General features: G+C 47.9%; 1 protein-coding gene across 5 annotated transcripts in view; it reads left to right on the plus strand.

The window, feature by feature from the left end:
- Positions 1-23,331, plus strand: part of Thrb (thyroid hormone receptor beta) — a 394,994-nt gene that overhangs the window by 355,417 nt on the left and 16,246 nt on the right. For all 5 annotated transcript variants that reach the window (XM_008833146.3, XM_008833147.3, XM_017798151.2 and 2 more), the window contains 4 exons: positions 4,586-4,686; positions 10,066-10,213; positions 12,772-12,977; positions 22,664-22,810. In XM_008833146.3, the coding sequence (XP_008831368.1) occupies positions 4,586-4,686; positions 10,066-10,213; positions 12,772-12,977; positions 22,664-22,810 (602 nt within the window). The remainder of the gene's footprint in view (positions 1-4,585; positions 4,687-10,065; positions 10,214-12,771; positions 12,978-22,663; positions 22,811-23,331) is intronic.

The following is a 23,331-nucleotide window of genomic DNA, read 5'->3' on the forward strand; positions in this document are numbered from 1 at the left end:
CAACCCTGAGATGATATTAAAAGCCATTGATTTGCCAGGCATGATGGCACATGCCTTTAATCCCAGCACTCAGGAAGCAGAGACAGGCAGATTTCTGTGAGATCAAGGCCAACCCAGTTTCCATAGTGAGTTCTAGGAAAGCTGGGGCTGCAGGGAGACCCTGTCTCCCCACCAAAAAAAGTCATTGACTTATGTGATCTGTGAATTATATCTTAATAAAGTCATTACAAAAAAAAGATTTTTAAAAAGTAGTACTTTACCATATCAACCCAGTTCATATTAAAGATGATACTTAATAATTAATCACATAAACTAAATGTCAACTAAAAAGGAAAAATCTCCAAGTTCTTTGTTAAACAAGCAGATAGGGCTTTCATAAAAATAAGCTTGAGGAACTGAGGGTCGTGGCTCAGAGGTAGAGCATCCCTAGAGCCCCAGGTTCCCAGTCCTCAGCATCACATACAGAAACAAAATATACATGGTGATATAAATGGAAACACAAAAATAAGCATACATATGTGCTTGATAATGTCAACATAGTTCATTAGTCTGAAAAATAATTCATACCAGCAAGTATGTGCCGAGGAAAATATGTCAGCCCTGAACACTCACAAATTGTTACGGGCCTTAATTGTTTTGTGGGGATAACTTCTAGTAACCGCTCTGATGGTGACCTGGGTGATGGTATGCACAGCTCCTCAGATGAACAAATTCCAGAACCCTACCTCACACCTGTGTCTAGACAGACCCAACACTGACTTTACAACACCCACTACTGCCTGTGTTTGGCAGCAAAACTAATGTTGTCTGTGGACTTTGCCTACTTGGGAATATTGACCAACACATGATTCATTTAGTGAGTATGAAAAAGAGGGGAGAGAGGGGGGGGGAGGAGAGAGAGAGAGACTGTGAAGTTAAGCAACAAGAAGCTGCTTGTCTCTAGGAGGATTTGAGAGCCTGTGATGCTGTCAGAGACAAAAGAGACTCTCCTACTTATTCATCACTATGTACAGTATGCCATCCTGGCTAGAAATGATTTCCAAATGAAAAACAGATTCAGGCAGAATGACTTCCATATCATTGCTTATGGTGACTGTCTTAGATAAATGTGATTATTCAGTTACTAGTGCAAGAAAAAAAAAAAAAAAAGGATAATTTGGTGCACTAGTGTGATCATGTAAGCAACTGCTACCAACCCAAGCAGATGCTTCTGTAGAAAGTGGGGTGTTAAGGACAGGCATCTAATCACTTCCACCCACCAGGAAAACAGCTTGAGAGAAAAGCATCGCTCCCCTCCGTCAGAACAAGAGCCCATTCTGTTCCCTGATTGAAGTAGCATTGCTGGTTCAAGTGAGAAATGTCCTCCATGGGCTCACATCTGTGAACACGGGTTCCTATTGGTGGAGGTTATGGAACCTTCAGAAGGTGGAACTTTGCTGGAGGAAGACTATCACTGGGGGTGCATGTTCAGCTTTTATAGCCTTACCCCACTTCCTATTCCGCACCTGCTTCCTGTGTGCAGGTAAAATGTGACCAGCCGGCTTGCCAGTCCTGCCACCACACTGTCCCCACTGGTCGCTACCTCTTCCACTGTCCCCGCTGGGACTACAAACCAAAACGGCCCTTTTCTTCCCTAAGTTGGCCTTTATCAGGATATTTTATCACAGCAACAGAGAAAAACGAATACAGCTGGATTCCAGAGTACACAACAGCCTTCAGGGTCAAAGGGCAACCTAAGTAAATTCTGAGCTACCAAGAGGAGGAAATAGTCAGTGTCCTTCTGCCAGTGCCAAAAGATAGAGCCCGCAGTGTGCTGAGGCCAGGTGGGATGAGGAAGGAAGTGAATTTCCTGCATCTTCCCAACTCTGGTTAATGTGCCAGGACTCCATGTTACGGCACTTCGAAGGCATGTCCCACAAGCCACACTTTGGTGTTTTACAGTTGGTTCCCGCCCTCTTCCCTTTTAACCCTGCAGTCTGCATTTGACACCAAGAACTCAAAAGCCTCTGCCTCGTTGGATCAGCTCTATGTTTTGGAAAGCACACAGTGGAACGGGACAGCTCTCCCAACACCAGCCATTCTGTCCGCCCTGCAGGAAGATGCTTGTGTCACTAATCTGGTTGCTTTGCTGCTCATGTTACTCTGCTTTATACCTCTGTGTCTGGGTGCCAGGTGTCTACTCTGTCACTCGAGGCTGGTCATTTGTGTTAAAATCTTCTCTATTGGTTACTTTTCTGTCGCTGTAATCAACTATCTCAGAGAAGCAACATACTGGAAGGAGGGTTTCTTCTGGCTCACCGTTTGAGGAGATACAGTCGGTTGTGGTAGAGACGGCGTGGATGGGGGAACATGAGGCGGATGGTCACAAGAAGCAAATGGTCACAAGTTTCCTCAGTCAGGAAGCTGAGAGAGATGGAGGCTAGTACTGAGCATCCTTCTCCCTTTTGTCTTTGATACAGCCTCTATCCGGGGTGGGTCTTTCCACCACTGATAAACCCCTCTAGTACTCAGGGTGGGTCTTCCCACCACAGATATACCCCTCTAGTACTCGGGATGAGTCTTCCCACCGCAGACAAACCCCTCTAGTACTCGGGATGCGTCTTCCCACCACAGATAAACCCCTCTAGTACTCGGGATGAGTCTTCCCACCGCAGACAAACCCCTCTAGTACTCGGGATGAGTCTTCCCACCGCAGATAAACCCCTCTAGTACTCAGAATGGGTCTTCCCACCACAGATAAACCCCTCTAGTACTCAGGGTAAGTCTTCCCACCGCAGATAAACCCCTCTAGAGACACCCTCATGAATACACCCAGAGCTGTGGGTTCTAGATTATTCTAAATACAGTCAGACTGACAGTGAAGTGTGGCTGGTATCTTTGTGTGGCTTCAATCACACTTCCCTGTAGTGGTGCTGAACATTCTTTCCTGGTCTTTCCCTCACCTTTGCCTCTGTCTCTCACTGAGGAATGGACAGAGCTAGAGAAACAGAGCTAGTTACTTATACACTTCCCAAAGAAGAAACTGTATTTTAGAACTAAGTTTTGTTTTTCTATGCTGTGTGCTGCATAGTGCTTAGCACATAGAGTATGCTGAATACATGCTAACTGAAGTCAGCAATCATGAGTGAAGGAGTAAGTGATTAAACACAAGCCATTTCAGTCCCTTGACTCCATGCTCCAGGTACCTCTCAGAAGTCTTTTCTAAAACGGCTGATGAGAGTTTTGGAAACCTTGAATTCAACAGCCCTTTGCCTGATGCAAAAGTAATCTAAGGAAAGCTATTCTCATTAAAAACATGTCTGCACATCACCAACTCTCCCTTCAAAGGCTCTAAAACAGTAACATTTTCCTAAATTAAAGCCTGAGCAAAGCCATTTCTAAGGAATTATAAAATTTTCTTCTTTTTTCTTTGGGACTTTTCTGTTTTGAAAAGTAAGCCTTCAGTGACTTGTAACAAATGGTCGATGAAAATGTCATGGAAAAATACACAGTGTTATCTTGGTGGAAACTAAGGTCGCTGAATCCAGGACCTGCTAAGCACAGTGATTAGGAAGTGTTTTCTCCATCTTCACATCCCAATAAACCACACATTTTCGAATTTTTGGATTTATCTAAAACTACATGTGTGTAAAAGAGAGTGTTGGTAGCTGGGTGTGGTGGCACACGCCCTTAATCCCAGCACTCAGGAGGCAGAGGCAGGTGGATCTCTGTGAGTTCAAGGCCAGCCTGGCCTGCATAGTGAGTTCCAGGACAGCTGGGGCTACAGGGAGACCCTGTCTCAAAAAGACCGAAAAAAAAAAAAGAAAGGAGAGTGTTGGTTCCTGTCAAACCAGCTCTTATGAAGTTGTTTCAGTGTGTGGCTCTGGATCAAAACAAGCAGAAATGGAAAGGCAGAAAGCAGGCTGTTTCTGGTTTTGTTTTTAAAACCTTAGCTTCCTGAACCCAGGAAGTTTAACCAACAAACTAAAAACACTATTGAAGGGATTTTCTTTCCCTAATCAATAAAACCTCTGTTATTTCTTACCACCCAGCATGACAGTATCACATTTCAGAGCTTTTGGAGATGGCCATTTTCATCCCACTTAAGCTCTTGATTGTTAGGAAAAGACCAGCATCGCTCATTCCTGGCATCAGTTGGTAATAGTACTGGCCTTCAGTCTCTGTTCTGTAGTTCCCAGTATAACCCTAAGGGAGGCCCAGCTCCCAGCAGCTGATTTCTTGGCCTCAGACCAACTCAACGATTCTAATGAGCAAGGTTTACTATTTCACTGTACCGTGTCCTGACTCTGAAGAGGATCAAGTCTTAAGAGAAAGTTTTGAAATAAGCCTTGTGAAGGAGTCTATGTCATCCAGAGCTAGTGCTTCCAACTCACGGGCTCCCACAGCCTAGATGATGCCCCCGCACAGCAAGCAGGCTGCCACCTATTGAGACAGGCTGCTGTTACTCTGTGTCTAAGTTACTTGCCAGTTGGTTCTGGTAAGACTTTTCACTTGAGTCTTATCTCTGGGTGGGTGACTCAGCTGTGAGACGTCTGTCATTGCTCCATGATGCTGTCTCACCTTCTTCTTTACATCTCCTATGCAGGGTACATCCCCAGCTACTTAGACAAGGACGAGGTCTGTGTCGTGTGTGGGGACAAGGCCACGGGGTATCACTACCGCTGCATCACGTGTGAAGGCTGTAAGGTGAGTTCCAGGGTCCCCAGCATAGACACCCCGCCCCAGCTCCTCTAGAAATCAGTGTTAAGTTCAAGTTCGAATTAAAACCCAATGATAGCATTCGTTGCCTGGGACCAACCAGGGCTGGAGTAGTCCTCTTCATTGCTGATGTGTCCAAGATCTGAATTTTCTGTTTTCCTAAATCATATGTAACTAAATGAAACTTTGCAAAAGTATGCTGCCTGTTTTCTTGTGTTTTCAAAACAGAAAGACAACAAATGAAGGGCAAACAAATTAATAGCACTTAGAGTTTTGGAAACACGTTTCTTGGTAGATGATCCATCCAATTTCTCCTCTTGCTTTATGCGCATTGTTTGAGGAGACAGGTTTGAGCCTATGCACCCACTTCCAGCGGGATGTGCAGGGATATGTGCACTTGGAGGGATCTTTGAGGCTATTTAGACTCAATTCTATTCTGACATTTATTCAAAGTGGCTTTCCGCAGAGCTCGCGTGAGGAGAGTCCGGTCACCATCAGGTAATTTTGAGCTCTGCAAACCATCCTTCAGATGATTCTTGACAACAACATGCTGGTCCATCCTCTTATCCAAAGAGAGTCTACATCTGCCCACTTCCCATCATCAGCAACGTGAAGATAAACATTATGGAAAAGGCCTTTGGCCCATCAGCCCAGGCTAGAAAACAAAGAGGCTCAACCCAGTGCGGTGCTTCAAAGCTGCTGTGTGAATGGGGCTGTACTGAAAACCACTGCAGGACGTTTGATTTCCTAGTAAACCCCACTGCAGCACCCCGACTAAAGTTTACCGAAGACGCCCCTCCTCCCTCCCCAGCCCCCCCCCCCCCTCCCTTCCTTCCACCCCCTCCCCTCTCCTTTCCGTCCCCTTCCTGTCCTTGTCTTAAACCCCCCAAAACTAACAGGCTAGTTCGGTTCAAACCCACGTGGGCTCCACTCCCTGTGGGAGATTTTCCACACAAATTCCCCACGTTTTGGGCATGAAATTAGGAAACACGGGCAAAGCTGCTAAAACTGCGGAGACGTAGCATCTTCACAAATGTAGCACCCGCAAGTCCTTCCTGAGGTCCCGGGCCCACGCCACACCTTAGTTGGAATGTGGTACTGGGGAGCACCTTCTCCCAGAGCTTTTGAGCTGGAATTTACAGTTAACAAAGACTGGGCCAGAGGCTGCGATTTTTTCTGTGAAAATGTCTTACAGCGTTTAACAAAGCTAATCACAAGTAAGTCCTGCTCTCTATTAATTAGGAGACTTGCAAACCTGCTCGTGAAAGCATGGCTTTATTGATGTCATTTGAAAAGAATAAAATTAGCCAGGCCTGGAGCCCCAGGCCCATAATTCCAGCTAGTTGAGAGGCAGATGCATGAGTTCAGCAAATTCCAGAGAGCCTGAGCTACAGAAAGAGTTGGAGGCCAGCCTGGCCAACTTAGTGAGACCCTGTCTCAAAATAAAAAGTAAAAAGTTGCGCTGGAGAGATGGCTCAGTGGTTAAGAACACTGGCTGCTTTTACAGAAGAGCCAGGTTCAGTTCCCAGCACCCACATAGCGGCTATCAGCTGTCTGTAACTCCAGTTCCGTGGGATCAGATGCCCTCTTCTAACCTCCACAGGCATTGCACCACACAGGAGCACTTACATACATGCAAGCAATACGCATATACACATAAAATAAAAATAATTTTTTTAAGTAAAAAGAGGACTGTGGCTGCAGTTAGGTGACAAAGCACTTGCGTGGTATACATGAGGCCGGCCCTAAGTCCAATTGTAGCACTATAAAAAAAAGATAATAAAAATTATATGACTTAGGATACATTCTTTCATTCTTAAAGCTCAGTTATTGAAACTAGCCTCTTTTTTTTCCAAATTGGTCCCAATGCACAAGGCTTTACTATCTGATTATGCAGCATTGCAATTCTTTTAAATCAGTGTCCTGAGATTGAATTCTGGGAGAGAATCTAATGAAAAAAAAAAATCCACTTAATGAATAACTCCCCAAACTAAAGGCTAGCTGTGCCTGAGAGTAGACAGAATATATTTCCAGCAGGTTCCCTAAACGGAGACTTGAGCCTTTTGATCCTTGACCTCACTAAGGTCAACAGGCCTCTGCCCAAGACGTGATTCAACTGAGATTCTCTTAAAAGAAACGTTATGTAAGGGCTGGAGAGATGGCTCAGCAGTCAAGAGCACTTGCTGCTCTTCCAGAGAATCAGAACTCAGTTCTTAGTACCCACATCCAGCAGCTCACAACACCTGTAGATCCAGCTCCAGGGAATCTTACCCTCTTCTGGCTCTCACAGGCACACACACACGTGGCAGATACCCACACTGACGTGTACACACACATGTAAATAAAAATAAATCACCAGGCATGGTGGCGCATGCCTGTAGTCCCAGCACTGGGAGGCAGAGGCAGGCGGATCTCTGTGAGTTCAAGGCCAGCCTGGTCTACATAGTGAGTTCCAGGACAGCTGGGGCTACAGGGAGGTCTCAAAAAGACCAAATAATAATAAAAACCTTGAGTGATGGGGCTGCCCAGATGGCTCAGCATTAAAAGTGCTTGCCATAAAGACTAATGACCTGAGTTCCATCACCAGGACCCAGATGGTGAAGAAGAAGAAGAAGAAGAAGAAGAAGAATCTTTAAAAAAAGAGAGCCAGGCGTGGTGGCACATGCCTTTAGTCCCAGCACCTGGGAAGCAGAGATAGATCTCTATGAGATTGAGGCCAGCCTAATCTCTATACAAGTTCCAGGCCAGCTGGGGCTACAGGGAGACGCTGTCTCAAAAAGATTTTAAGGGGCTGGAGAGGCGGCTCAGTGGTTAAGAGCACTGGCTGCTCTTGCAGAAGACCAGGTTTGATTCCCAGCACCTACACGGTAGCTACGAACCGTCCTTAACTCCAGTTCCAGGGGACTCCAAAGCCCTCTTCTGACCTCCATGGCACTGCACGACACGGGTGCACTCACATACATGCAGGCAATACACCCATACACATAAAATAAAAATAATAAATAAAAAGGAAGGAAGGACCATGTAGCACAAAGCTAAGCTTCTCAGCCTCTGTGCCTGTGTCTTAGGTCAGAATCCTGTTTTTAGGTTGCCTCCGTCACAAATCCAGAAAGGACCCTGGGAAGGGGGCAAGGGGCTCTCAAGATCTCTTAATATGATAACAAAACAACTTGAAAAAAGGGAAAATAGTTTTTTCAAATGTAACATCGTTTTCAAGAGTGTCAGAAGATGAAAAGGGTTACTCCTTATGCACTTTAATCAAACCTACAAAAAATATGGATAGAACCCTTGTTGCTTTGACAACAGAAATATTTTGGTCTGTTACCATTTCTCTTGTGACGTATCACTTGTTACACATTTTGCTTTTGGTAGAAAAAAGATTGATGCCCACAACAAACTGACCTTCTCCCAGTCTGCGCCATCCATCTCACAAGGAGTGGCTGGGCTTCTTCGCCTCCTCTGGCCTCCTTGGACAGAGGGTAACAGCCAGGGGAGGCAGAACCACATGGAAATTTGCATTTTGCTCTGGAGACATGCTGTGACATAGACATTTTGGCAGGATTCACCATTTTGACCCCAGGGAAACACAGCTGACATCTCAAAGTTTGTTTTCAAAGGAAGACCTAAAATTTAACAGCTCCCTAAATACTGAACTAAGATAGTGGTCTAGTTTCATCTACACTCTGACCAAAAGCAATTTAATGGAGGAAAGGATTTATTTGGCTGACACTTGCAGGTCACAGTCCATCACTGAGAGAGGCCAAGGCAGGAACCTGGAGGAGCACAATTTTCTCACTTACAGATCCATCCTCAGATGGGTTTCTGGACCACCTGCCCAGAGTATGGTGCTATCCACAGTGAGCTGGGCCAGTCTATATCAACAATCAAAACAACCCCCTACAAGCATGCCCACGGGCCAATCTGATCTGGGCAGTCCTTCAGTTGACACTCCCTTAGGTAACTCTGGCTACTAGGTTGGATGGTAATATCGAGGGTCTTGTATCTGGCTAGTCCACCACTGGGACCATTAAAAAATGAATCTAGCTCTTCTCTGTGCACTAAAACATGTCTGGTATTGGTTATAAAGGTAAGACCTTTGCCTGCCTACGAATTAATGAAACATGTCATTACTTATACCCAGAGGTCTCTTTCGTCAGCTCACCTCTAACAGGATTTGGGGTTTCAGGTGGTGGAGATTGAATGCAGAACCTCATACATGGCACCTGCTGTGCCACTGAGCCACACCCCTAGTCCCTAAGAGGATTTGTTTTTATTAAACGTCTTTTATTTCAGTTTACCTCCAGGAATTAATTTTCATCACTATTTAAAAATAAGGGCTCTAGCATCTTTACATTTACTTAAATGTAGTAGCCCCTCATCACACATTAAAAGATGCTCTGCTATAGCTTAGGGGAGAGCAATAGGAATAAAAGGGATTTGGTCCATGAACTATCCAAGAAAAGCCATCAGAGGTAGGCCCAAGAAAGACAGCACAAGGAACAGCACAGCAAACCACTGCAATGCTGTCTTCCCAACAAGCAAAATACCAATTCTGTAATTCCATTACATAGGATACAGAACAGCCTTGGGGAGATGCAGGACATACCCTTATTCCAGCACAGTCCTGCTCATCCTGGCGTTAGTGCTATCTGGGGAGGAGGGAGGGAAGGGGCTATCAGCAGCTGTCCTGGCTTCTCCCAGTCTGCACCATCCATCTCACAAGGAGTGGCTGGGCTTCTTCGCCTCCTCTGCCCTCCTTGGATAGAGGGTAACAGCCAGGGGAGGCAGAACCACATGGAAATTTGCATTTTGCTCTGGAGACATGCTGTGACATGGACATTTTGGCAGGATTCAGCATTAAGCTCCCAGGGAAACACAGCTGACATCTCAAACAGCTGCCTGTGTGGCTCCTGAGCCTGTAACATCAAACTCACATCATTCTAATACATGCTTAAGGATATAAACCAGATATAATCTGAGTTTTCCTGTCAGAACGCGATTAAAAAAAATTGCATGCCCTGACGTAAGTATTTGAGTCTCAGTTGTTTTTGGCGGTTTCCATTTCATTCTACAATACCCACTGTAGGATCCCTACTCAGGCTTTTGGGTTATGTTTTGCTTTGGTTTTGACCTTGATCTCACAGTGTAAGATCAGCCCTTCCTCTACCTCCCAACTGCTGGGATTAAAGGCACGCACCACCACACCCAGCTCAGGGCATTTTCATTATAAGGACGAGCTTTTATGTTAAGTAAGGACTAGGCAAATGGACACAGGTCCATGATCTGATCCTTATGTAGACACAGAATTCTAGAATCATTTGCTTTCAGATAATATGAACCTATTATCTTTCTTTCTTTCTCATTTAGGGTTTCTTTAGAAGAACCATTCAGAAAAGTCTCCACCCGTCTTATTCCTGTAAATATGAAGGAAAATGCATCATAGACAAAGTCACTCGAAACCAGTGTCAGGAGTGTCGCTTTAAGAAATGCATCTATGTTGGCATGGCAACAGATCGTAAGTCACTGCCCTTTGTTTGCTTCATATTGATGAGTGTTGATTAGGGAAAGAGTTTGAGATCAAGCAGGAAAGCAAGAACCCTTGTAAATAGAGTCTGGCTTTCCCACACACCCCTCCCTCCCTGTATCCAAGCTTGCCCTGCCAAGGAGGTAGAAGTCATGACTTGGGGGAGGGGGGCTTCTCTCTGTCTTATCAACTTTCAAAGCATCCAGGTGCTGAGGGGTGGGGAAGGGAGTGGTTAGAACATCCCTATGGTGTTTCAATAGCCTATCAACAGCCCTGTTCTGTGCCACACTACAAATGAGCAGTCTCGTCCATATACTAGGGTAACTTTTCACATACTGACTTCATGTGTTAAGAGGCTCACAGACCAGTCCTTGTGTTTTTCAAAAGCAAGGACAGGAATTTATTTGGTGACCATTTTTGGAGACAGGGCACTGGCAGAAAACATTGTTCAGGAATTTCAGAAGAATTTGAAGTTGAAAGTTCCCTCGTGACTCACCCGTTGCTGGCTGCTTCTTGTATTTTTAGCCAAAAAATATTTTTTTAGCATTTGAGCTGAAACTTCACTACCCAGTTTTCAAAGTGCCACAGCAGACGGTGGTGAGACTATCCCTGGGAGCTCTCCTCCCCGCACCGGATTAGGGATTTACACCAGCCATCTTAATTAATCGTAAAATGAAGAGCTGTGTCATCCAGAATATACAACTTCCCCTTTGCCAGGAATAAGTGAGAACTGTCACCATCGTATTTGCTCACCAGTGAGGGTCATTATTCATGAGTTAAAAAGGAAAACGAGAGAGAGAGAGAGAGAGAGAGAGAGAGAGAGAGAGAGAGAGAGAGAGAGAAGGAAAAGAAGAAGGCAATGAGGAATTTTCCTTATATTGGAGGAACAAATCATAGCTTACCTTTGTGTCATAACAGGGTCCTCTCAGGGAGACACTCACATGACCTTAACACCTCAATCCGGTCTCGGTCATCTGGGGTCGAATTCTGCTTGTGACTTAGCTTGGCACCTTGCTCCCCTTCTTCCTGCTTGCCTGTTTTTCTTTTCCCTTTCCACCCAGGCCAGGGTTGTGTGGTCCCAGGATGGGGAGCTGTGGAATTGGAGGCAGGAGTCCTGGGTCTCCCCTGACTCTGCCATGAACTGGCTGTGTGGCTTTTGGAAAGGCCTGGCCTCTCTGGATCAGCTCCCTCCATTGTGAAAGGAGGTCAGACTGGATATTGTCAAAGGTCTCCTCTAATTCTAAAGCACCACAGTGGTCATCTAAGACCTGGGCCATGGGGCTGCACAGATGGCTCAGTAAGAATGCTTTCTGTGAAAGCAAGAAGATCTTAGTTCAAATCTCCAGCAGCCATGTAAAAAGCCCAGCATGGCCACGTGTGCCTATAACCCCAGTACTGGTGGAGGAGAGAGTTAGATCCCGGGAGCTCGGTGGCCTAGTCTAAACCTTAAGCTTCAGATCCAATAAGAAACTCTGTCTCAAAACACAAGGCGAAGAGCATTAGAGGAGGACACCTGGAGTACACACCGGCCTCTGCGTGTGCACACACTCATGCACGTTCACATTCACACACAGACACACACACACTTCTTTTTAAGTAATATAATGGTTCAGCAGGTAAAGGTACCTATCACACAAGCCTGGCAACCTAAGTTCAGTCCCAGGAACTGAGTCCATAGTTATTCTCGCCTTACACATGTGCACTGTGGTATACGTGCACCACCCCCTCCCACACATCATACACACACACAATAATAATAATAGATACGTTTTTCGAGTAAACTAAAGCCAGTCCATCCCATTGGTCCTCACTAAGAGTCTAGGGAGTTTCGTTTGGAAACTAACCGTAGAAATATAGGCTGCTTGTTTGCGTTTCTTTTTTGCACAAATGATAAGATTTCTAATTACAGTCCCTGAACATTCACAGTCACAGTGAGGGCCTCGTGCACGGGTGTTAGTGACCTCACCTCATAGAGGAGAAACCAAAGCTTAGAAAGTCTAAGAAACACCTGTGAGGCCCAAGAGCATCCCAGCCATGCCTCACGGAAGCCAGAAGAGTCCTTTCCCCACTGAGGAGGGAATCGGGAGCTTCCTGCGGCCCCTTCAGAACTTCCTTAACTGAAAGTCTCTTCACAAAGCGCCACCTTAAGAGAAAGGGGTAGAGCAGAAGCCCAGGAGCAAAGTCAGACAGCTGCCAGATGGCTTTGCTTCAGTCTGGTTTTAAGGCCACCTTCAGTAGAGCCGAGTGTCTGGTGTCCAAGTTCCCTCAGAGCTCTGTTTTAGAAAGCTGGTCTGGCATTAAGAGTTTGGCACTGGGCTCATGTTGGACAGTAGCTAGTCAAAGGCAGTTTATTATTGAAAGGAGAATGTGCCCCACTGTAACTCTACAGTCCATCAGGCCTAGGCCCCCAGGCCCAGGCTCTGCAGTGTGCCCCAGCCCTGGATCATCCCCTGGTCCCTTTCACCCATCAAGCCCAGGCCCCCAGGCCCAGGCCCTGCAGTGTGCCCCAGCCCTGATCGCCCCATGCCCCTCTCGTGTTTCTCCGGCAGTGGTGCTGGATGACAGCAAGAGGCTGGCCAAGCGGAAGCTGATAGAAGAGAACCGGGAAAAGAGGAGGCGGGAGGAGCTGCAGAAGTCAATCGGGCATAAGCCAGAGCCCACGGATGAGGAATGGGAGCTCATCAAGACCGTCACTGAGGCCCATGTGGCCACCAACGCCCAGGGCAGCCACTGGAAGCAGAAGCGGAAGTTCCTGGTGAGGCTTCCCACTCCTCTCTCCATTGCTGTCTCCTTTCCTGCCTCAGTTCAGAGTCCACAGGACCCGGGGTGCTGCTGGTAGTGCTGGTAGTTTCCTGATGGGCAGATGTAGCTCTCAGAAGCCAGGAGCCAGGGCTACAGTCAGGCCCAGGGGAGGCACACAGCCTCCTGATGGTGTCAAAACAATCTTTCATGAGAATCCATAGACGGCTTCCAGGCCTCTGGCCTTGGGGTGCTTTCCTTGTTAGTAAGGCCAGACTGCCACCAGCCCCTTGGGAAAGTTCACTATTCGCTGTCTTGTCCTTCTCGCCCACTCTGTCCTCAGACCCCCAGTGTACACGCTTCCTCCTGTAGGCTTGTCTACAGACACACCCCCTTCAGCAGAACCCCAAGAGGAAGAGCCCCAGACCCCAGATTTAAGATTTTATCAGCAGAAGTCAAAATGCTTAGCAACAGGGAAGGGTGCTTGTTGGTTTTTAGAGTGCACAGTCCCGAAAGCCTTTCTCAACCACCTCTCATCTGGACTTCCTAGTGCCGTAAAGGAACTTGCTACCCCATTTTGGACACATGCAAACCAAGCCCAAAGTCATACAATACTGCCCCAATTGTTTGGTAGAAAGTGGTTAAACAAAGCCCCAAAGCCAACTCAGATCTCCTGGTTCCAGGTCTGTCCATCCACCTCATTAGATACCACCTTCTCCAGCTGGTATTGAGCCACCCCAGACACTGATCCTGCTCTCAGGGTTGCTGTCACTGAACGAGGGGACATTGTGATGAGATCACCCTTCCACACACCTCAACAGCAACGCTATAATGCAATGGGTTTTGTTTGCTTGGTCGTTAGCACAGTGTAAAATGAACCTGACAATGTAGGCTTATCTGAAGTAGGAAAATTGCAAGTTCCAGGCCTGCTTGGGCTACAGAGGGAATTCTAGACCAGCCTAAGCAACTTAGTGAGACTCTTGTCTCAAAAATCAAAAAATAAGGAAAAGTGGGGGGCCGGGGGTAGGGTATAGCTCAGTGGTAGACCCCTTGCCTAGCATGCATGAGACCTTAGGTTCAGTCCCCAGGACCACAAAATAATAACAACAATAACCTTAAAAGGAATTTTTTGAAAGAAAAATTTGTTCTGGAACAAGTCCCCTCGCTGTGGCCCTGAGCAAACACTGTCATGTGTCAGCACTTTGTTGATCTACTCCACTGGCAGCAAAGTCCCCAAGTACTTGTATGACCCTTACTGTATGCATGGAGACAGTCTGAGCACTCTCTGAATGCTTACTCCCTATCGTTAGGGAGAACACCTCTCTGTACTTTATAGAAGAAAAGAGAGGGAAGCTTGTGGGAGCTCCCACAGGGAGAACCTGGAAAACGCTAGAACATGAGAGAGTAGATGCAGCCAGCACCAGGTCTGGGCTCCTCATGTCCACCACCTAAGCAACCTCACTGCCCCCCATAACCAACGCGGTCTGGAAGAGCCTGCTACTGCTTGCACCCCACCCTGCTGTGTCTGCCAGGAAATTTAAAACACGATAATTCTGGGCCAATAGGCCAATTCCAACCTAGTATATTTGGGGCATAACAGGGTAGAGTCATGTCTAGCCACAGGCCCAAGTCCACCCCTTCCCCATGTGTCGGCCACTACCAGGCCTGGTGCTCCCTTCCAATTTTGATAGTCCCAGGAAACAGAATTCAATTTTTAAATTCCAAATCAGATGGAGGAATCAGGAGGTGGGCTGGATTTATCCTGGGGAATTTTATGCTTTTATTTTTTCACTCCCAAGAGAACATTGATGTCAGTCTACCTAAGCCAGTTTCAGTGGACACTACGGCACCTCTTTACAGATTCTAAATATTCATTCTTCGTTAACGTTTTATTTATTATTTTTATCTTATGTGCATAAGTGTATTGCCTGGGTGTGTGTAAGTGCACCCATGTCATGCAGTGCCTGCAGAGGTCAGAAGAGGGTGTCGGATCCCCTGGAACTGGAGTTATGGGTGGTTGTTAGCTGCCATTTGGGAGACAGGAACTGAATCTAGGTTCTCTGCAAGAGCAGTTAATGCTCTTAACTGATAAGCCATCTTTCCAACCCCGACTTACTCTTTTTTTTTTAATTATGTATATGCATGTGGGGATGTGTACACAGGAGTGCAGGTGCTCGTGGAGGACAGAGGCATCAGATCTTCCTGAAGCAGGCATTACAGGTGGCAATGAGCTACCCACAAGAGTGCTGGGACCCAAACCTGGGTCCTCTACAGGAGCAATATAGGACCCTAACTGCTGAACAGAGCCATCTCTCCAGCCCAAGATTCGTTCTTTAAGAAGCATTTACCAGGGCTACAGAGATAGCTGACTCAGACAGTAACATGCTTACTGCACAAGCCTGAAGAATTGAGTTCCATCCCCAGCACCCATGTAAAAAAGCCAGGTAGTGGCACATACATATAATCCCAATACTGGAGAGAGTCCAGGGGCTTGCTGGCTGGCCAGTCTAACCTACTCGGTGAGCTCCGGGCCAGTGAGAGACCCTGTCTTCAAAACTAAGGTGGATGGTGGCCAAGGAAGAAAAACCAAGATTGGCCTCTGGCCTTCGTGCATTCAGACATTCACACGTGCGTGTACGTGTACACACACATACACACATGCACGCATGCACATACGCACACAAGGGGCATTACTGGGCAGATACTATGTGCCAGGAAGTAAGTCAGCCCCCCTCCTGTGGAGACAGACAGGCAGAACAGGCCAGCAAACATGGTCAGTGCTGATGCTGTGAAGGCTGTGAGCAGCGTGAAGGGACAGAGCACTGGTGACTGAAGTGAGGCAAAGACTTCCTCATCTAATGGAGGGTTTGAGACAGAAAAAAAAACACCACGTCAAGAAACAAGACCCAGTCTCAAGGTCACATCTTTACCTCAAAGGCTCCTGGCAGTCTTCGTGGCTTTGACCCTCCATGGCATAGCCAGACTGCGAGACACAGAGTGAGTGGCTGCCAACGGACTCTTGGTCAGGGCTGTGAAGTGATCTATGCACTGCTTTTCTCCAGGAAGCTGATGTTCAGAAAGCAGCTACCGCACCCAGCCAAGTATTACAGCACGCACCATGCAGTACAGTACGGCATGTGACGTGGACCTATTGTAGATCCTTGATCTGTTCCTTAGGGTGTACCTCTTGATCTTGATATAAATGATGGCTTCTCTGAGCCTGCTCTTTTTAGAAGGGTTCTGGGGGACCAGAGTCCCTCCACAGTGCACTCACCTAGCTGGCATCTGTCCTGGTTAGCCTTAATTGTCAAGTTGACACAGCACAGAATTGTCTAAAAGGAGAAGCCTCAAATAAGGATTGCCATATTGGCCAGTGAGCGTGTCTGTGGGAGATTGTCTTGATTGGTGATTGGTGATTGATGAGGAGAGCCCAACCCTCTGTGGGTAGCACTGTTGTCTCTGGGCAGGTGGTCCTAGGCTGTTTATGAAGGCTACCTAAACATGATCCTGCATGAGCCAGCAAGCAGCGTTCCTCCGTGGTTTCTTCTGCTCTTCCTTGACCAAGTTCCTTGGTAGTGCTGTGTAGAATGAAGCAGACCTGTCTTCAGGCTCCTGCTTGAGCTCCTGCCCCAACGTCCCTCAGTGGTGGACTGTGACCTGGAAGTGGAAGCCAAATAAACCCTAAGTTGCTTTTGATCGGGGTGTTTTACCACAGCAACAGAAAGGGAACTAGAACCATACCCGCGTACCGTAGGAGGGCTTTTAAGGATTCACGTCTGCATGGCTGCTGCCTGTTTGTGTCTAGAGTGCTGCTGTGCATATTATTTTATTGATTTTTACGTGCTGATGTTCCATCTTGTTCTGAAAAGGGATTTGAAAGGCTTGTTATCTTAATAGCACAGTAGTATGCCATGAGGAATTAAAAATTATATGTTGTCATAAAAGTTACAAGTATCCATTTATCTGGAGCGGGTGTCTGTTTGACAAAAGGAGCTGCATGGTCATCTTCCCCGAGAGCTGGGACCCAAGTCAGAAAAAGAGACAGGGTTTGACCCGAGTTCCAGATCTATATTTGGGTCTGAGAAAATGGGAGTCTTCGGCAAATGAGAAACTTTTGCAAAAGCCATGTGGTTTCACAGTATCTACAGCAGTGCTGTAAAACCGCTTCCAGAAGCATTTGAATTGTATCATTTTCTGGTTTTTCTCCTCTCCGATCTCTCAGGTTTCAGAAACGTTTTCCTGCCAACAATTCATGTACAATGACAGTGATGGGAAAGATGGGGATGGGCCGAGCAGAGCAGCTGCTCTCTACCTCAAGGGTGCGAGACATCAGCCTTGTGCCCGCCACAGCCAACTGTGGACATTGTCAGCACGATCTGGTGACATTGTGCCATTATCTTACCCCTGGTTCACATGCAGAAGTGTGACTTGGGTTGGACTTTCTACCCAAGAAGGAAATGTGACTGTCCCACTTCTCCCCCGACCAAGTGACTGCCTGATGCCCACATTCTCAATCAGGGTAACCTCTGAGGAGACACAGATTGAAGGGTCAGACAGGTAGGTGATACAGCTGTATGTGGTCTGTGTGGTCCCACGAGAGGACAAGTGCAGTCCATCATCTCAAATCATCAGCCCTTAGTAAACAGGCAGAAGAGCCTCCTGTACGAGAGTGGACACCAGAGCAAGTCAGGTCACCCTCTGGTCCTGTTGCCTTGTAACCCTACCAGATGGTATCAGGCTGGTGACTATAAGGACCCAAGACTTCTGGGTATCTCATCACACAGGTGCTCCGTGCATGATCCTTACCATTACCCCCTTAGCACTTACCCCCTCATCCCAGGGAGAACGTGAGCCTTAGTCATGGCAAAGGTCCTGGGATCTGTCAGGATCCTTCTCCACAGCTTACAGAGCTGCAAGGAGATACCTGCCAAACAGGAAGGGGCTCATCCAGCTGACCGCACCCCATTCTGCCTGTGCCAAAGCTTCCAGTCTAAGCCAAGATATCCTTGGCCCGGAGCCAGCCACTTGAAACATGGCCAACTGGCGGCCTTTCCTACTTATCTCAGACAAAGCTGAGAAAACCCAAAGCAGAAATCAAGCTGGCTGAGGTCTGTGTAACGCCAGCCTTCCCAGTGCTGAGCAGCTGATGTCACACCTGCATACACACCTGAACCTCTTCCTGTACCCATCTGTCCCCACTGCCCAGAGAGAGGAGCTAAGTCACTCCTGCTTCCTGAGTCCGCATCCGTGCATCTTCCTAAATCTTTCCACTTCTGTCTGTCTCGCTGCCGTCCCACAGCCCGGCCCACCTCGGCCTGCCCAGACCACGGCTGCCACCAGCACTCCTTTCCCTGGCTCGCCCTCCCCCACACAGCAGCCATACATCTCATCGGGCCTTTCACTGCTCAGAGCCCTTTAATGGACATTGTTTGATATTCAGATGTCTCTCTCCTCGCTGTGGTCCACAGGGTCCAGCACGAAGCTTCTCTGCCTGCCTCCCTCCACTTCACATCGTTGCTGGCCCCACCCACCCGAGACCCCGTTCTGGCCTCAGAACAATGCAGTGGGCTATTCCTTATTCACTCTTGTTGCTGTGACCAAATTCCTGGCAAGAAGCAGCTTCAAGGAGGAGAGGGTTCTTTTGGCTTACAGTTGAGGGGAGACAGTCCATTGAGGGAGGGAGGGCTCGGCAGCAGGAAGGGGCTAGTCACATTGCATCTGTGCTCAGGAAGCGGAGAGGAAACAGGAAGTGGGGCTGGGCTATATAACCTCAAGGCTCACCCACTGTTGACCTACTTCCTCCACTGACACTCACCTCCTAAAGATTCCACAACCTTCCCCAACAGTGCCACCAACAGTGCCACCAACAGTGCCACCAACCAGGAATCGAGTTTTCAAACACGTGAGCTTATGGGGGACAGTCCACATTCAAGCCACAACTATTGACTTCTTCTGCCTTAAACGTTCCCCTTCCAATTCCAACTCCATGAACAGCCACCTCCTTGACATCCTTCAGGTCAAAGCCCACACTCTGCTTCTCAAAGGGGCCTTGCTGTCTCCCATCTCCTGACCTCTGTAGACTAACATGTCACCTCCAGGGTTATCACAAACTGGAGTTCTTCAGCGAATGTGTTTTTCTTGCTCATCATCTGTCTTCTTTCACTGCTTTCTAAGTTACCTGATGAGACATTGTAACCTCAGTGTCCAGAAGGAGACCCATACTTACTGGCAAAATAAATGTATGAGCAAGCATCCCGCCACCCACCCTTCAATGCAAGCCCTGTACACAGCAGGCAAAAACACATAAGGCTTACTCCTTGCCCTTTGAGAAGTCCAAATCTTTGATGCTTGCCTACATAATTATAGAAAGAAATAGTAACAGATGTTCAGGGTCATAGGACTGAAACACGCAAGTCACCGTGAGTGAACACATGAACACATGAGTGTTCAGATGAGGCGGACATCCTTTCAAATCGAGGTCATCTGGCCACATGTCTAGGAGCAGACGGGATTTGAGTTGGTCTTGCCGTGGACAGAGATGACAGACTGAAGTAGGGGATTCAGAAGGAAGAAAAATCCAGAGAGGAATGGGAAGTGGAGAAAGAACAGCCCTTGAGGGAGAGGGGTGCTGAGGTCAGCCGAGCTGGCCCGGGTGGTCCACTTACAGCACAGAGAACAGAAGTCAGGGTGACTGTCGGAATGCCCTATGAGCAAGCTAAGGCCGCTGGGCCCAGAGGCAAAGCAGGACTTCCCCCACAGGTCGACAGCAGTCAGTCCACAAGCCAGAGGTGTCATTAGTACGCAGGCTTGGTCTCAGGGACACAAACACATACTGTGCGTATGAACACATTCACTTCATGAGCAGTAACCAAGGTCACTAGCTGCAATAAGGTATCTAACAGACTCAGTCCAATGATGAGGGTCCTCCTGGGCAGATCTCTGCAGGGAAATCACAAAGGAGGCCGCGTTACCCAGCCGTGGGTTCCCACACCAGATGGCAACTTGCCTCCTTCAGATTCTTTTTCTTCCCTTTTTTCCTAGTACCTGAGATCCATCGTGGAGAGACGCTTGAATGATAAACCTAAGGCTTTTTTTTTTTTTCCTATTCTGATATATGTTTTCCAGCAGGAATGCTTGAGAGGTTACGTCTGGCTGGTCAGTTTTATAGTTACCATGTTACCTTGCATAATTTCCTTCCTTCTTTCAAATCTTTGGTGGAGACAGAGGAAGCGATTCACTGCCTTTCCTCCCCACAGATGGATTGGAAATGCATGACCAGTGTTGCCAAGGACTCTAAACTGATCGGTCGGATTAGACCTATCCATATCCAAGGCACGCTTAGATTCAACTACTCTATAGCCATGTCATTAAAATAATGTGTGGTGGGGCTTGGCACCATGGTTCAGTTGGTAAAATGCTTGCTGTGAAAGCTCGAAGACATGAGTTTGGGTCCCAGGAACCCTCATAACAAGCCAGAGATAGTGATGCATACCTATAATGCCAGCACTGGGAGACAGAGAGAAGCAGGTCCCTAGAGCTCACTGGTCAGCCAGCCTAGCTGAATTCATGAGCTTTGAGTTTAGTGAGAGACCTTGTCTCAAAAAATGAGCTAGGGGGACTGGAAAGATGGCTCAGCAGTTCAGAGCACTGGCTGCTCTTGCAAAGGCCCGGGACTTGACTCCTAGCACCTGCATGGTGGCTAACAACCCTCTGTAACTCCGGCTCCGGGGGACACCCACTTATGACCTATGAAGGCACCGCACGCACATGATGCACTTGTATGTAGGAAAAACACTATAAGAGCAGCTCCTGTTCAGGTGAGAAGGAATTCCATGAGCCAGTTAGAGGCCACAGGGAACGGGGTAAAGAGCTCTGGAGGACACAGGGAATCAGGGCACCCTAAGGAGAGGTGGTATAGCTTCCCCTTAGCTCACTCTATGACAGAAAGCGGGAGAGGAGTTATACATGCAGTTCAGTCATCCCATCAGCATCCAGAAAAGCTCTGGAACGATGCATCTTTCATGGGCATGGCTCTATTACCCCAGGACTTTGCGGTTGGCTGTGGAAACATGGCAGAACCCAGGTTCTATCCACTCTCTAGCACCGAAGCAAGAAAATAAGTAAAAGGCAGGTGGGCCTATGGACAATATCAAAAAAATGCCCAAGGTCCTTCTCTGCATAGGTGGGGCCTGGGTGGGACCTATTGTACTTGGCAACTTGAGAGTAAAAGTCCTTTACTGTCCTCCTGAGAGATGTGAGCACTGACGAGGCGTGGGAAGAAAGATGGCTTTGCCCTGCACCTAGCTGGATTTGCTCCCAGCCAGTCTGGCATCCTCAGAGGGACCCCAGACCACCAGCAGCAGCAGTGGTGGCAGCCGGTTCCACCTGCCCTGTGACATCCCAGACACGGAGGGGGCGGGGAGCAGAACTCAGCACAGGGAAGTTTGGGGCCATGGTGTCCAGCCAGAACCCTACAACAGGCAGCAGACAGTGTCACTGTGATTACTCCACAGTGGGGCAGGTTAGTCCTGCTCATTCCTCCTCCCCCTCCCTGCCACGCATCCCCCACTCCCACCACTGGGTGCCTTGGAGAGACTGGGCCTCGTAAGAACATACATATTCACTGTGACCACCACCCACAAACCATGATTCTCTGTGATCACTTTGGTGACACTCACAACCTCCCTAAGACACTCAGGGGGACTCTTTCCAGGAGTCAGAAAGTGAACAGAACACAAAAGCCTTACACAGGGGCGGGTTGGAGGCTGCTGTGTGGAATCCTGGCCACCAGCTCCCAGCCACGCTGTGCCCCCCACCCCCTTTGACCAGCACAGCCACTGTGTCTTCAATCAAACACACAGCAGAGGACTGCTCTGAGGACATTAAAGCTAGTAAATGTCCTGCCCTGCCCTGAGGTTTGCCAGGCATGCACAACTCGCTCCCCTGAGCAATCACCACCCTCCCTGCTCAGCTGAGGTCCCTGGAATTCTCAGGGACAAGGAGAAAGAATTTGAGCTCTAGCAGCTGAATCAGAAGCGAGAATGTGGACCCCAGACTGCTAGAGCTTGCTCACTGCATGTCTCTGATACCGCCCACACTCTGCCCACCTTGCCAACAAACCCCCCAAAACATACAGTGCCCTGAAAATGCCATCCCAGGGCCCTAGGCTTCCTGCCACCAGGCCCGAGTATGTCCTTGTGCTGACAGGAGAGCCAGGACTCCTGTCCTTCCCCTTCCTTCCCTTTCGTCTGCCTTCCTCCTCTTCTTCCTTCTGTCTCTTCCTTCCTTCCTCCTTCCTTCCTTCCTCCTTCCTCCTTCCTTCTTTCCTTCCTCCTTCCTTCCTTCCTCCTTCCTTCCTCCCTTCCTCCTTCCTTCCTTCCCTCCCTCCCTCCTTCCTCCCTCCTTCCTTCCTTCCTTCCTTCCTTCCTTCCCTCCCTCCCTCCTTCCTTCCTTCCTTCTTCTTCTTCTCCCCCCGGCCCCCGTTTCCCTCAACAGTCCTGTGAACATTATCCCTGGATGCCTGCTGAACCAATGGCCCAGGCACATACATTTGCTCAAAGAAACAAGTGATGTGAATCTGTCCACTCTGTCAGCACTTGGAGCAATCTGAAACCAGTGCTCATGTCTGTCTCCCCTGAGAGAGCTGTGCTAAACCCAGACTGCGTCAGCTTTGCTGAAATCGTTCTCACTTCTCCTCCTCAGCCAGAAGACATTGGACAGGCACCCATCGTGAACGCCCCAGAAGGTGGAAAGGTCGACCTGGAAGCCTTCAGCCACTTTACAAAAATCATCACACCAGCAATCACCAGAGTGGTGGATTTTGCCAAAAAGTTGCCCATGTTTTGTGAGGTGAGGACAAGGGTTTCCTTCTGTGACAGTCCCACCCACTTCAAAGCGTACTGAGTATCGGTTTACCAACTAACAGTGATTAGTAGAACGCCGCCCTAGGAAACTATGTGTGTCTGTGTCTGTGTGTATCTGTCTCTATGTACCTGTGTATGTCTGTGTGTGCGTGCGTCTGTGTTTGTGTGCCTATGTATGTATCTGTGTCTGTGTGTCTGGGTATATATCTATCTGTGTGTCTCTGTGTGTCTGAAGTTGAAGGAACACTCCTGTGTTTGCTACCTCAAGCTTGTCTGCCAGGCATGCAGCCAGCATTCTTCCAATGCCCACTAGAAATTTTTTTAATGTAAAGTTTGTATATATTACTAAAGAGATACTCCAGGTAATTTATAAAGAGGAGGAGGAAGAAGAAGAAAAGGAGGAGGGGAGGAGGATCAGCAGCAGCTCCCTCCCGCACTAACATAACAAACACGGCCTACCCTAGCTCTGGGACTGGGTGAGGAGCCACAGGGAGCTCCCAAAGCCTG

The sequence above is a fragment of the Nannospalax galili genome, unplaced genomic scaffold (assembly GCF_000622305.1).
Source record: "Nannospalax galili isolate Female #2095 unplaced genomic scaffold, S.galili_v1.0 scaffold215, whole genome shotgun sequence".
NCBI classification, from domain to species: Eukaryota; Metazoa; Chordata; class Mammalia; order Rodentia; family Spalacidae; genus Nannospalax; species Nannospalax galili.